The 15527-nt window shown below is 43.9% G+C and overlaps 1 protein-coding gene across 1 annotated transcript in view; it reads right to left on the bottom strand.

Moving 5' to 3' along the window:
• The window catches only part of GPATCH2 (G-patch domain containing 2), a 265802-nt gene that overhangs the window by 241918 nt on the left and 8357 nt on the right, over positions 1 to 15527 (bottom strand). The window contains exon 2 of the mRNA XM_073628372.1: positions 4684 to 5376. Coding sequence (XP_073484473.1) covers positions 4684 to 5376 — 693 coding nt within the window. The remainder of the gene's footprint in view (positions 1 to 4683; positions 5377 to 15527) is intronic.

Genomic DNA, 15527 nt, shown 5'->3' with positions numbered 1-15527 from the left:
TCCAGGCACCTGGATGGGCCCTGACTGTAAAGTAAGGATCGATCAAGAGCCGTTTCCCACAAACGCTTATTCTACAAGCTGAGACCTGTAAGAATGGACCATAAGGTTTGTTCTTGGATAGAAAACTGGTTACAGGGGCGTGTCCAAAGGGTTGTGATAAATAACGTGTACTCAGAATGGTCTAGAGTGGTTAGTGGGGTACCCCAAGGCTCTGTCCAGGGACCAATTCTGTTTAATATATTTATAAATGCCTTATAAACGATACAGAGGCTCGGATAAGTAGCTTGATCACAGTGTTTGCTGACGACACAAAAATATGCAGGGCAATAACACAGCAGGATGTAGAAACTTTACAAGAGGACCTGAATAAATGAATGCAATGAGCTACTGAATGGCAAATAAAGTTTAACATTGAAAAATGTAAGGTAATAATATAAAATGCAAGTTACTCATTAGGGGGAGGACCCCTAGGGGCTTCCAGGATGGGGAAGGATCTAGGTAGCGGTCCTAGTAGAAGACAGACTGAGCAATAGCATGCAGTGTCAAGCTGCTGCTACCAAAGCCAGCAGAATATTAGCATGCATAAAAAAGGGAATTTACTCCGGAGATGAGATAAAGAGATTACTCTGCCACTTTATAAGGCCTCATGCACATGGGATGTTAAAATAACGTTATGAAAACGCTAGTAACTTTGCAGTGATTTTTTTTTAAACTTTTTTCAGCGTTTTTGCAATAGCGTCTTTGAGCGTTTTTCCGCGTTAGCGTTTTTTAGCGTTTTTTTTTTTTTTTTTTTTTCAATGGCTCAAAAACGTTAAAAAATGTTGGTGAATGACGTTTTTGAGTGTTTATCAGCGTTAGAGTGTTTTTACAGCTGAAAAACGTCTCTCAGAACCCACTGGTCCTGGGTTTTTTTTACAGCTTAAAAACGCATATGCCATTTGCAGCTCAAAAACGCTTAGGTGGGCATAAAGCCATAGACTAACATAGACAGGCCTTTTTAAGCTGCAAAAAACGCTCAAAAAAGCGGCTGTAAAAACGCCCGTGTGCATGAGGCATAAGGCCTCATGCACACGGGATGTTAAAATAACGTTATGAAAACGCCAGTATCTTTGCAGTGATTTTTTTCAGCTTTTTTCAGCGTTTTTGCAATAGCGTTTAGCGTTGTTAAGCGTTTTTCCGCGTTAGCGTTTTTTAGCTTTTTTTTTTTTTTTTTTTTCAAAATGTTTTTTTTTGTTTTTTTTCAATGGCTCAAAAACGTTAAAAAACGTTGGTGAATGACGTTTTTGAGCGTTTATCAGCATTAGAGCGTTTTTACAGCTGAAAAACGTCTCTCAGAACCCAGTGGTCCTGGGTTTTTTTTACAGCTTAAAAACGCCTATGCCATTTGCAGCTCAAAAACGCCTAGGTGGGCATGAAGCCATAGACTAACATAGACAGGCCTTTTTAAGCTGCAAAAAACGCTCAAAAAAGCGGCTGTAAAAACGTCCGTGTGCATGAGGCCTAAAACTCTGGTTGGGCCACATCTGGAGTATTCCGTTCAGTTCTGGTCACCAATCCTCAGAAAGGATGGGCTGGAGCGAGTCCAGAGAAGGGCAACTAAATTATTTTGGGGACTGGAGGACCTTAATTATGAGGAACTACAAGCGCTAAATTTATTCTTGGAGAAGAGACGCTTGAGAGGGGATATGATTGTGAATGATATACAAATATCTTAACAGTGATCCCAGCGTAAGTATGAAACTTTTCAGTGCCAGGGAGTGTAAGAGAACACGGGCCACACGATGAGGCTGGAAGAGAAGCAGTTTAACCTTAAAGTGGTTGTTAAGCCACTATCTCATCACCTCTGTCAGATAAAAAGGGGTGTCCTAGTGCATGCTTTATAAAAAAAAAAAAAAAAAAAAAACACGATTTCTACCCATTTTAACAGGATCTCTCAGCAATGACGTGACTCCAGGCTCTCTGCTCTTCCCATCTGATAGTGCCAGTGGGCGGGGCCAAAATTCACCAGCTGACGTCAGCCGGGGAGACGAGGAGGAGAGAGCCTGGAGTCACGTGATCGCTGGGAGACGCTGTTAAAACAGGTAGAAATCACTCTTTTTGTTTTTTATAAAGCACAGGCACTGGGATACAGATTTTTATCTGACAGAGGGGATGATATAAAAGGTCAGATAGTTTTGAAGCAGCAGGGAGAGGAGCAAAGCAGCGCTACTTAGAGCTGACAGGAAGGGAGGGGAGGGGGGAGGAGGACAGAGGGAGACACAAAAGAGCTGCAGATAGCAGCAGATAATGGAGGCATGTAAACTGACCATGGTGTCAGGGCTCAGCAGCTACACCGCAGAGCCAGGCAGGATCAGACAGGTTTTTTTAGGCGATACATGAGGCCAAAACGACACAGAACAAGCACTGTGCTGTACAACATGCTTTAACCACTTGCCAACTTAATGCGGCAAGGCGGCTCGGCTGCGCAAACCGACGTACCTATAAGTCGGTCCATGCATGTGGAATTGTGCACTCCCGCAGTTCCGGTGGACATCCACAATCGAGAGGCAGAACCGGAATCTGCCTATGTAAACAAGGCGGATCCATGTACTGACGACAGCTCAGAGATCTGCTGTTCCTAGTGATCAGGAACAGCGCTCTCTGCGTTGTCCCAGCAAGCCCATCCCCCAAACAGTTAGAACACACCCAGGAAACACAGATAACGCTTTGATCTCCCCCCTAGGGTTAAACACTTCCCTGCCAGTGTCATTTATACATTGATCAGTGCATTATTTTAGCACTAATCACTGTAATAATGTCACTGACACCCCAAAAAGTGTCACTTGGGGTCAGATTTGTCTGCCGCAGTGTCACAGTGCCACTAAAAAACCTAGGTCGCCGCCATTACCAGTAAAAACAATAAAAAAGATTAAAAGTCCCTAAACCTATCCCCTATTTTGTAGACACTATAACTTTTGCGCAAACCAATCAATATATGCTTATTGTAAAAAAAATTTACCAAAAACATGTAGCAGAATACATATTGGCCTAAACTGATAAATAGATTTGTTTTTTTTATATATTGTTTTTGGATATGTATTATAGCAGAAAGTAAAAAATATTGTTTTTTTTTTTTCAAAATTGTCAGTCTTTTTTTGTTTATAGCGCAAAAAAATATAAAAACCGCAGAGGTGATCAATGGCCACCAAAAGAAAGCTCTAATTGTGGGGAAAAAAAGGACATCAATTTTGTTTGGGTACAGCGTCACACGACCGCACAATTGTCAGTTAAAGCGACGTAGTGCCGTATCGCTGGATCCATTTTTTTTTTTAGGTTAACAAACGCTTTAAAGCAGGGCTCCACCTAAACCGCCAAAAAAAAAAAAAAAAATATTAAAAGCCAGCAGCTATAAATACTGCAGCTGCTGACTTTTAATAAATGGCCACTTACCCGTCCCAGGGTCCAGCGATGTCGGCAGGCGACGCCGAGAGCCCGCTCGGTTCTCGGCAGCTGCCGCCGCCATCCTAGGTGAGGGAATCAGGAAGTTAAGCGTTGTGGCTTCACTTCCCGGTTCCCTACTGCGCATGCGCGAGTCGCGCTGCGCATCGTAACTGTTCCCCGCTATCTCCTGGGAGCTGTGTGTTTCCCAGGAGACAGCGCGGAGGGACAGGAAGAGGCATAGACTCCCATGGGAGTCTATGCCGGAAGTGGGTGCAAATACCTGTCTTAGACAGGTATCTGCACCCCCCTCCCCCCTGAAAGGTGCCAAATGTGACACCGGAGGGGGGGGGGTTCCGAAAAGCGGAAGTTCCATTTTTGTGTGGAACTCCGCTATAAGCTGCGTAGGGGGTTTTTCACTGTCAGGGCGGTAAGGATGTGGAACTCTCCCCCACAATCGGTGGTGTCGGCAGGACGTATGGATAGTTTTAAAAGACTCTTGGACGTGCATCTTAGCAAAAACAAAATAGGGGATATGAGAAATTATTTTTCTAAACACACACACCTACACGGGTTGAACTGGATGGACTGTTCGACCTTACCTACTATGTAACTGTATAAATTCTGGACTTTGAAGGATGTAAAGAAAAGAAAAGAAGAGTGAAAATAAACAGGTATAACTTTTTTTTTTTAACAGAAAAAAATAAAAATATAACATATGTAGAGGAATTGTTTCATCTCTGTGCATCACCTGAAGCCAGTCACTTTACAAAGCTTGCCTGGAGATCACGGCTGCAATCTCTGGCTCCTGCAGGCTGACAGTGTAGCTGTCTGCCTGTACCTCGTACGGGCAGGCAGTTACTGAATAACAGAAAGAAACAATTAACTACTTAAGAGTGCTCACCAACACCCCCAACCATAAAGGCTGTCAGTACTTGTAGATCATTCATTCACAGAGCTCTGAATGAATGATGCGACCGTGTGGTCGGGGCCGCATACTTTTCACATTGTGACAGCGGGTGCTGGGAGAAGATCCCCAGCCCGCTGTCGGGGAGAGGGTATCAGGGGGAGGTTGCAGGAGCAGGAACATGTGGAACATGTAATAAAAGGTGAACATATCCTTCAATACAGCTTTGGAAGGGCACTTTAATTATGGGCAGACCAATAGCAAGATTTGCCCAATGGTATGAGTACTTGTCCTTCCCCTAACAAGATACAAAGAACTCATGCCTCATGCTTTACTCCCCATGTTATCCCAAGTACAACCTGTCACTCATGTTCTCGTCCGACCCCTTCTGTTCTTCATATTCCATCTTGTCTTTATTTCCAAGTCCCATGTCTTCTCCTTCTACCACAACACCCTCATCGGGAATTTCATGCCCATGTCTTGGTGGAGCCATCTTCCTTTTTTTCACTTTGCTCTTCATTACTTCCAGGTGCTGATAATGTTTGTAGTCATTGTCTATTGGCTGATCACGACCTTGCGTCAGATTCAGCGCACTAGTGATGTCTGCCGGGGGGTCTATGGCCATCCGTTTGACTTTCCGTCTCCTTCTTAAGGTTCTGCTGTCAGCTACTAAGTCAGACTCATGCCACAAAGGCCTTTTATTACGTATAGTATTGATGTTTGAGGATGGTCTTCTTTTGGCTAGTAAGAGCTGATCGTCGGAGTCGCTGTCTTTTTTGTTGTTACTAGCGCACTCCCGATAGTCCTTGCTCTGTTCTTCTAAACTGGAGTCAGAGCCATCGCTAAGGCAGTGCCCGGGCTCCCAGGGGTGATGGGTATTGTCAGAGCGCCTTTTCCTGCCTCTCCGCTTGCGCGCTTGCCGTTTCAGGAGACATGAGATGCTGCGGGAGTGATCCCCGGTGTCTGCAAAGCATCCTCTGGCCTGCTCGGAGCTTTCTTCCAGCGCTGACACAAGATCATGGACAAGCTCTTCCATAGTCCTACTGAAATGCCTGTGGAAAAAGAGAATGGTATCACCATAAAAGAAGACAATTTCAGATTTTAGAGAACACATATATATCTTTTTTCTTTTGCAGCCAAACTGGGAAGACACCTACTTTATCTGTTTCCATTCACATAACATAACTTTAACCTACTGCTGACCGCTCACAGCAAAATACTGCAAGTGGACGGCAGGTGCGGCAACATATATGTATGTTGCCGGCTTGCTTCTGGGTTTGGGAAGTGCCCCATGCCCCCTGTCAACCCGTTCTGTGATTGGACACACCAAGAGTTTGGCAGCAGCTTTCAGCCAATTATTTCAGCTGAAACCTGCTTCCAATCACACACAGAGGTCTGTGTTTACAAATACACAGAACTCTGTGTGCATAGGAACAGTGATCTGGCCATTTCTTCTCCCTGAAAACATGGAGAAAAAAAACAACCAGATTAATAAGTAAAAGCAGCACACATTACACATTGTTACCCCCTTGATCACCCCTAGATGTTAGCCCCTTCCCAGCCAATGTAATTAGTACAGTATTATCACTGAATTTGTGTCACTAGCGATGTCAGTGTCAGTTAGTGACCCCCCCAGCCAGTGTCTGTTAGCACCAGAATGCCTACCACCCGATTACACCGCCATTAGAGTATTCCGTCTATACCTGCGCAAAATTCCAGTATATATACACCATAGTTTGTGGATGCTGGAACGTTCACACAAACCAATTAATTTACACTTATTGGGATTTATTTTACCAAAGACCGAACACCACCAAAACAAAGCTCTATTTGTGTGAAAAAAATTATATTTTATATATCTATCTCACTTGTGTACAGTGTTGTATGACTGTGCAATTGCAAGTTAAAGTAGCGCAGTGCTGAATAGCAAAAAATGCCCTGGTCATGAAGGGGGTAAAGCGTTCCGTTCCCGTCTGTACTGTGTTAGCAAATCTACATTATCAGTAGACAATTAGAAGTGCACACTGTGTCCCAACAAAGGCTAAAAGGTATGAAACCCAAAAATATTCTTAATTATATCATTAGTCTTATTCCTTTTTTTTTTTTTTTTAATTTATACAGAGGTAGAAATAAATACAACACATAAGGCACATTAGAAGATTATAAGCAAGTAGTTCACTGGCTATACTCTTCTCCTCCCGTCCCCCCTTTTTTTTTTGGAGGGGGGTTATTGAAGGAAGGTATTTTGCACAGGGAAGGGAAAGAGAAAAGGGGAAAAAAATAACAGGGGGGCTATTTTATGTTTAGTAATGTTTTTGTTCTGTTTGATAAACGTTATCTGTAATTAAAAATTTGTTAATTTGTTAATTATAAAAAAAAGAAACCCAAAAACAAAAATACATTTGAGTGCAGCTTACCAATTCTTAAATGTAGTAGCTGCATTGGTTTAATTTTTAGACTTTTTTCAACTGAAGGATACAGCCAATAAGCGTTTTTTTTTTTTTCAATCTTGTTGACAGACCAAGCTGTCCAGCAAAAGTGTCAATTAGAAGGCTGAGAAAAATCATTTAACACTGACAGGGGTGCATACAGTGGTCAACTTTTATTCATTAATGTAAAAAACTTTATCCCAAAGGGAACAAAAACTGTGGCTGTAACTGATTAAAAATGCTAGCTGGAGTTCGGCTTTAATTTGTTGTCACGGCCATCTAAATCTTCTTGTGCATCTAACACTATGGACACACAGAGCGGGGCTCAGGAGCGCTCCAGTGTTCCCATAGCAAGCAGCTTCCTATGGGGGCACTCTGGGAAGAAGATGAACCAGGTGCGCCAGCGGGGGAACCCGAGAAGAGGAGGATCGGGGCACAGAGCAGGCAAGTATAACATGCTTGTTATTTAAAAAGCAAAAATACCTTTAATATCACTTTAAGGACTGGTAACCTGCAATATATATTTTTTGGGGGTTTAAGGGCCGGAACCCACTGGTGTGATGCGAGAACCCTGCAAATCCACCACGGGTTCCTGCATCACATGTCTCCCGGCGGCAGTTCACACTGCCAGTGTTAATTTTGGCAGCAAATTTCGATTTAGTTTTAGTCTTAGGACTAAAAAGGCATTTAGTCCCATTTTAGTCTTCTGCAATTGTTTTAGTTTTAGTCGTATTTAGTCGACTAAATCTCCAGTACATTTTAGTCATCTAAAATCTAATGGGTGTAGTTAAATTGTAATGCATTATTTAAGCATTTCTCTACAATTTCCAAAACTCATTATATACTGCTGGAGTGAAAAATTGAATATGTTATTATTGATGGTATTGAGGTATGAACATGCACTACAGACTAGTGTTAATTTTGACGTCAAATTTCAATTTAGTTTTAGTCCCATTTTAGTCATCTCAATTGTTTTAGTTTTAGTCCTATTTTAGTCAACTAAAATGGTATTAAGTTAGTCAACTAAAATGTTTAAGTCGGTGTTAGTCGACGAAATTAACACTGCACACTGCCCTATGCGAACTGCTGGGAGTGTCAGTTAAAAGTTAATGACACCCCCAAATCAGTTCACATATCGCAGTGCGATCTGCAAACTTGGACAGGAATCGGATCGCATGGGTGTGAACACTGCAGCGGACCAAAAAAAGGGTCCTGTGCGAATTTGATGCCAATTCAGCCATGCGATCTTTATGGCTGAAATCGCATCGCACAGAGATCACGTGATTTGCACTGCAGTGAGAATCACATCCAATCTCAGACATCGCTCCAGTGGGAACCGGCCCTAAGCCCAGGTTCACACTGAGCTTCGGGAATAAAGCCCTGCGAGTTCAGCTGATTTCACTCCCGTATGTCAGTCCCGATTTCAGAGACATCTGTGCAGGTTTCTGCACAGATATCAATGTAAATCGCAGCCCGCAATCCCAAAAAAATAGTACAGAAACTACTTTTTGAAATTGGTGCGGCGCTGCAAATGCAGCGTCGCACCGATTAGGACGGTGCCATTGCGGGCCGATCCTCCTCTTCTCGGGTCCCTCTTCTGAGATCCTGGCCCCTCCCACCTGTTGAGTGCCCCGCACAGCAAACATCGGGCTATGGGGGCACCCGAGCCAAGCCACAGCTCCATGTGTCCATTCATACACAGAGCCGTGGCCCGCCCCTTTCTCTCCTCATTGGCTGACTGACTTTGATTGACAGTAGTGGGAGCCAATGGCGCCGCAGTGCTGTCTCAGCCAATGAGGAGGGAGTGTCCCGGGCTGCCAAAACACTGCTGCAACATCGCTGGATCCAGATGGGGCTTGGGTAAGTATGAGGGCGGTTGCTGCACACAGAAGTCTTTATCCTAATGCATAGAATGCATTAGGATAAAAAACCTTCTGCCTTTATAACCACTTGTAATGAATTTTTAAAGGAGATGTACAGCCAACGTTCATTTGGCTGTACATCTCGTGGATCAGAGAAGTGCAGATCGTTTTGCATTCCTGTCACCAATTTTCAGCAGGCAGCGGGCTGAAGTACGCTGTCACCTGACGTCACAGAGCTGGTCCAGGCTGGGGAAAGATTGCGACCATATGGTCAGGATCCACCCATGTGTCTGGATTGGCAGCCAACTCAGCCTCTCAGCAGCTCCCGCCCTCTCCACAGCCCAGCGCTACAGTGAGTGCGGGAGGGGAAGAGCAGAGAGCTGGTGACAGTCACCAGCTCTCTGCTCAGGAAGCCTTAGAGCTGACGTGGGACAGATGCAGCATCCACCTAGGTAAGTATGATTCAAAAAAAAAAAAATTCCCATACTTGTCTTTTAAAAAAACTGTCCCTACATCTGTCTCCTAATCAATTACACATTGCAAGCTATCCTGTTATTTTTATATTTTCATGTCCCAATGGAGAGAATTCTTTTTCTGTCACATCCTTCCCAACAGGAAATGAGAGAAAACGTCTCCAAAATGAGGGAAATCACTTCTCAGTAAGCGGTCACTGGAATAACGATCACCATTGGAATATTTTCCCTTTATTATTCCAAATTGTGATGGATTATCATGGTGATAATAATCAAGACAAATAAGGGGTGTTTCTCCCCAGCAGGGACACAGACAACAGTAAAAACTTCATAGATGCTCAAACCCCTCACACTATTCAAAACTGCCTGTCCTCTGCAGCGGATACACTACTCTTCGATCTCTAATGCCGCGTACACACGGTCGGACTTTTCGTCTACAAAAGTCCAACGGACGCTGACGGACTAAAGCTGGCTGGTAATCCGATCGTGTGTGGGCTTCTCCGGACTTTCAACGGACTTTTTTAGCCTCAAATCCGACGGACTTTAGATTTGAAACATGCTTCAAATCTTTACGTCGTAAGTACGACGGACCCCGAAATCCGCTCGTCTGTGTGCTAGTCCGACGGACAAAAACCCATGCTAGGGCAGCTATTGGCTACTGGCTATGAACTTCCTTATTTTAGTCCGGTGTACGTCATCACGTACGAATCCGTCGGACTTTTGTGTGGTCGTGTGTAGGCAAGTCCGTTCGTAAGAAAGTCTGCCGCAAGTCCGCCGAAGGTACGTCGGAAGTCTGTCGGACAGGCTGTCGGACTTTTGTAGACGAAAAGTCCGACCGTGTGTACGCGGCATATGGCTTCATTGCCTACTTTGACCGCTGATTTTGCAGCGGTTTTGGTTTCCTGAACCCAACGGTCAAAACGTTCCTATCCTGAATGCGATTCTTCCGCGCTCAGGAGAGGGAGGTTGAAGCTCACCTAACTGTAGCAGTTCCTAAACTCTGGTAAAAAGCCTACGTGTACATTGACACATTGATTTTCATGGAGTTGCGTTTAGGAGCTTTGGCAAAAAAAAAAAAACTGCCAAAAGCTCCTAAAACTCAAGTTTAGGAGCTGCTAGTGTACATGAGGCCTTAGGGTAGCAGGATACCCAGGCAGTACTCTCCATAAGTACAGGAAAGGGTAGAGGACACCAGTGCAGGCCCTATGCATAGCAGAAAATGCCTGGTGGTCCTGAACAAGAAGAAAGGCAAAGTAAAAGCTGGAAGCCACACAACACAGCACATGGGAAGAGTGCAGCCCCTACACAGCTCCCATACAGTGCTCCTGCCATGCCAGAGGAAACAATGGATAGTGATCTATGACAGGGGTCTCCAACCTTTCTAAACGAAGGGCTAGTTTACTGTCCTTCCAAATTTAGAGGGCCAGACTGTGGTCAGTGGGAATACAATACAGTGGGAATGTTCTAGCATTCAGTGGGAGTAAATCTTTGATCTTAGGAGGAGGAATAGTACCCCATCGTTGGGTGTAGGTGGAAGAAATAATGCTTAAAGGAGAAGTCCAGCCAAAGCTCATTTGGCTGGGCTTCTTCTATGGTTCACAGGAGTGCTGTTCACTTTGCACTCCTGTGACCCATTTTCAGCAGAGAGCAGGCTGAAGTCCCCTCCCTACTGATGTCACGGATATCAGTCCAGGCACCCCGTCATCCCAACAATAAAGTCTGAATCCGCCAGGTGCATGGACTGACACCCGTCTCAGGCTCTCAGCAAGTCGCTGAGAGCCCGAGACGGCCGCTCCCACCCCCTCCACAGCTCAGCACCCCAATGAGCATGGAGGGAGATAAGCAGAAAGCTGTGACTGACAATCTACAGCTCTCTCCTCACGAAGCTCTGAAAACTGAGTGATCGGTGGTATTCAATTGCTCGGTTTTCAGTGCAGAGGCTCTGGGGAACAGATGCAGCATTGGACCGATGCTGCATCCACCCTGATGAGTTTACTTCCTCTTTGTTTCCCTGCAAAGGTAAAGCATAATGGGCGACTATGCATTGCATAGTCGCCCATTATGTGTCACTTACCTGACACAGGAGCCTGCGATGTCACCGCTGTCCCCTCTGCTACAGAGCGTCCATCTTCTTTCCGGGTATCGTGGCTCTGGCGCTGTGATTGGCATGCGCACAGGAGCCGCCACTAATGGCATATTGCCGTTAGCAGTGGCATGCTCAGTGCGCCTGCGCGCCGTAGACAGCGGTGCCTGTCTTTTTGCAAATGTCTCCTAAACCATGTAGGTTTATGGGAGATATTACTTGGACCTACAGGTAAGCCTTAATCTAGGCTTACCTGTAGGTCAAAGTGGTCTGTAAGGGTTTACAACCACTTTAATATGAAATAAAAAAGAAACCCATACTTCTTTTAATTGTTGATGTTAGTGGTAGAAATTATGCCCCATTGTTCATGTGAGAGGGAGAAATAGTGCCTCATCGCTGGTGTCTGTGGGAGATATAGTGCCTCACTGTTGGTGTCAGTGGGAGATATAGTGCCTCACTGTTGGTGTCAGTGGGAGATATAGTGCCTCATGGTTGGTGTCAGTGGGAGATATAGTGCCTCATTGTTGGTGTCAGTGGGAGATATAGTGCCTCATTGTTGGTGTCAGTGGGAGATATAGTGCCTCATTGTTGGTGTCAGTGGGAGATATAGTGCCTCACTGTTGGTGTCAGTGGGAGATATAGTGCCTCACTGTTGGTGTCAGTGGGAGATATAGTGCCTCATGGTTGGTGTCAGTGGGAGATATAGTGCCTCATTGTTGGTGTCAGTGGGAGATATAGTGCCTCATTGTTGGTGTCAGTGGGAGATATAGTGCCTCATTGTTGGTGTCAGTGGTAGAAATTATGCCCCATTGTTTAGGTCAATGGGAGGAATTCTGTCTCATATCAGTGGGGAGAAAAGAGCTTAATAAAGGCAAGCAAAGCGCCGCATCCGGTCCCCAGGCCACAGTTTGGAGACAATTCATCTATAAAGTAAGAAAGTTCCTTTTAAAGATTTGGGGTGCAGCATTTCCTGCGAAGTGTAAATTTTAGCTCTAGTGTTCTGCCCTGAAAAAGATGGTTTAGGGAATTTCTTTTTTCAAATGTTTTAGACCATTTTGAATAGGAAACTACAATCCCTACTCCAAAGACGCTTACAATCGAACGTCCTTTCCATTTCTACACCAAGCACAGGAACCCATGTCCCCACCTCCAAAAAAAAGACTACAATGCCACTACATTGGTCATTATTGGTCTACACCTTCTCCTTCTGGTAAAAGGTGAATTATTAATATCTGTCTACATTCTGCTTACTGCAGCTCAGAACCCGACAGAGTCACCTGATCGCTGTTCAACTTTCAACTCGATCGCTGGAACACACAAGTCTCTTCCTCAGTGCTCTCTTCAACAATGCCGACTGTCTGGCAAGCGTCTTTCCCTGCCGGGATATCATGGAGAGGACGACACAACCAGAAGCCAAAAAGCCTTTCAGGCATAAGCTATTGTGCCCATGAAGACATTATTCTGTTTGGCACTAGTGAGGGTAAAAAGCACAAAAGGGCTCAGGAACAAATCGTCCATTCACAAACTTGTATTATAGCAATTTATTAGCCTCTATCAATTTCTGCACAGCCACAACAATATAATATAACAGGGTTATCCGAGAAAGATCGTCTTCGTAGACCAACTGTACAGGCCGGTCAGATGTGATTGGTAATCAAGTAGGGAAAATCATTGAGCATTTCAACCGAAAAAGATGCTTTCATTTTAAAAATGTCATTTTTTTTTTGGTTTTTATTATTTGTTTTCCAGATATAACTATTAAAAGAACAAAAAGGAACCCACAGACATAATAGGATTGTCGTGAGATCGAGTGGGGAATCAGCACATGTATGGAGAGAGCAGATCCATGCTAGGTCATGTGGCCTCAGGAGAATAAAGAATAAATGACCCCTGGATAGATTCTATTGGTCAATTACGAATACTGATCTCAAATTAGACCAATGCCCGTTGTGTCGCGATTTATGTCAGTATTATTTTAGAGCATGAGTCACGTTAAAAAAAGCATAGGCATTTTTTTTTTTTTAGAATCATATTGACCTAGGTGGCTGCAGCATTGGTCTGATGCTGCGGCTATAAGGCCAAGCGATCAAACACCACTGATTGCCAAGTTCTCACTGCTCCCTGAGCAGAGAGCTGGTGACTGTCAGAGCTCCCCCGTATATCCAGGAGTGCCCAGCAGAGTTCCCACTTATTTCCAGGCAGGGTGGATTTGATTTAAATCAATTCAAACTAAACGATTAATAAACTAAATTATTAATGTATCTTAACCACTTAAGGACCAGCCTCGTTTTGGATTTTAGGTGTTCACATGATTAAAACTGTTTTTTTTTGCTAGAAAATTACTTAGAACCCCCAAACATTATATATGGGTTTTTTCTAACACCCTAGAGAATAAAATGGCGGTCGTTGCAATACTTTTTTTTTGCACCGTATTTGCGCAGCGGTCTTATAAGCGCACTTTTTTTTGGAAAAAAATTCACTTTTTTTGAATAAAAAAAATAAGACAACAGTAAAGTTAGCCCAATTTTTTTTATATTGTGAAATATAACGTTACGCCAAGTAAATTGATACCCAACATGTCACGCTTCAAAATTGCGCCCGCTTGTGGAATGGCGTCAAACTTTTACCCTCAAAAATCTCCATAGGCGATGTTTAAAAAATTCTACAGGTTGCATGTTTTGCGTTACAGAGGAGGTCTAGGGCTAGAATTATTGCTCTTGCTCTACCGGTCGCGGCGATACCTCACATGTGTGGTTTGACCACCGTTCGTTTTCATATGCTTCTGCGCGTGAGCTCGTCAGGACGGGGGGGGGGGGGTTTAAAAAAAAAAATTATTTTATTTTTATTTTTTTTATTATTATTTATTTTACATTATTTTATTTATTTTTACACTGTTTAAAAAAAGAAAAATGTGTCACTTTTATTGCTATTACAAGGAATGTAAACATCCCTTGTAATAGAAAAAAGCATGACAGGACCTCTTTAATATGAGATCTGGGGTCAAAAAGACCTCAGATCTCATATTTACACTAAAATGCAATTAAAAAAAATGACATTGAAAAAAATATGCCTTTAAGAGGCGTGGGCGGAAGCGACGTTTTGACGTCGCTTCCACCCAGCAGTGTCATGGAGACGAGAGAGCGCCATCTTAGCCTCGCTCGTCTCCAGGCACAGAAGAGAGAAGAACGCGATCGTCTCCGCCGCTACCGACGGCTCCGGTAAGCATCGGAGGGCACTGGCCACCGATAAAAGTGATCTTGCGGCGAATCCGCCGCAGGGACCACTTTTAACAGAAAGCTGGCTGCCGCATGAAAACGTGGATACCAGGGTTATGGCAGCTAGCCAAAGTTTGGACGTACATCGGCGTGCAGCGGTCCGGAAGTGGTTAAATAGAAAACTATCTTTTAGATAAAATTTGTACTCCAAAAGCAATCCGATTAAATCAAAATACAGATTTAAAAAAAAAAAAAAATCATCGATTTAGATCCACCCTGGCGGTGACATGTCTGCCGGTATCCGATCCAATCCTGTCTGCCAAATCCAGACAGATGGAGACCCCATTTTCCATCTGTCTGGAGGATTAGATGAAAACGGACAGGTGGTCCAATTTCATCCAATCTCCCCATAGAGGAGAGCGGAACTCTGACAGGTCAGTCTCTGCACAGTGAGTGGAGACGGACCTGTCAACCGCCTGTTCAGCGGATCGATCCCTCGCTGAGCAAAGGGGAGTCCGCCGGGCGGACCGCTAGTGTGAGAGAGCCCTATGGCCCCTTTCACATGGGCGATCCAATCAGGTCCATCTGTCAGTTTTTCAGGTGGAACTAAAAGGAAGGTCCACTTACCTTCTACCTACCTCTTCGGTACAAGCAGCCTGCCAATAGTTTGATTGAATCTCGTCCGGTCCCTGCTGAACCGGACACAATTTGATCCATTTATGGCCAAATTTCGTCAAAAGAGGTGCAGCAGCTGTAGGGATAAGCCTGCTGCACGCCTGTTAAACATCTGAGTTTGACATGTGTGCAGGGACAGGTGTACGGCCCGGAGACACACACACTGTATAAGATTTTTATCTCAAGTTCCTCATTTTATAGGAAACCTGCAAAAAAAAAAAAAAAACCTCTAAACGAGTTAAAGTTCCAAATTAAAATTTGTTACGAAATTAAGGAGAGCACACACTTTACAAGGCCGCCCAGTGTATGCTCTAAAGACACTTGTCAGGGAGTCTCTTATACATGTTTCTTATCAGTAAGCAGGGTTGTTAAAAAATCCATGCTTTTAAAAAAAAAAAAAAAAAAAAATTAAAAAAATTTAATTTTAATAAAAATGCTTTTGGAGTAAAAATCTAAAAGATAGTTT

The sequence above is a fragment of the Aquarana catesbeiana genome, linkage group LG04, assembly GCF_042186555.1.
Source record: "Aquarana catesbeiana isolate 2022-GZ linkage group LG04, ASM4218655v1, whole genome shotgun sequence".
NCBI classification, from domain to species: Eukaryota; Metazoa; Chordata; class Amphibia; order Anura; family Ranidae; genus Aquarana; species Aquarana catesbeiana.
The sequence above is the reverse complement of the archived record's forward strand: the minus strand, read 5'-3'. Positions and strand labels throughout refer to the sequence as shown.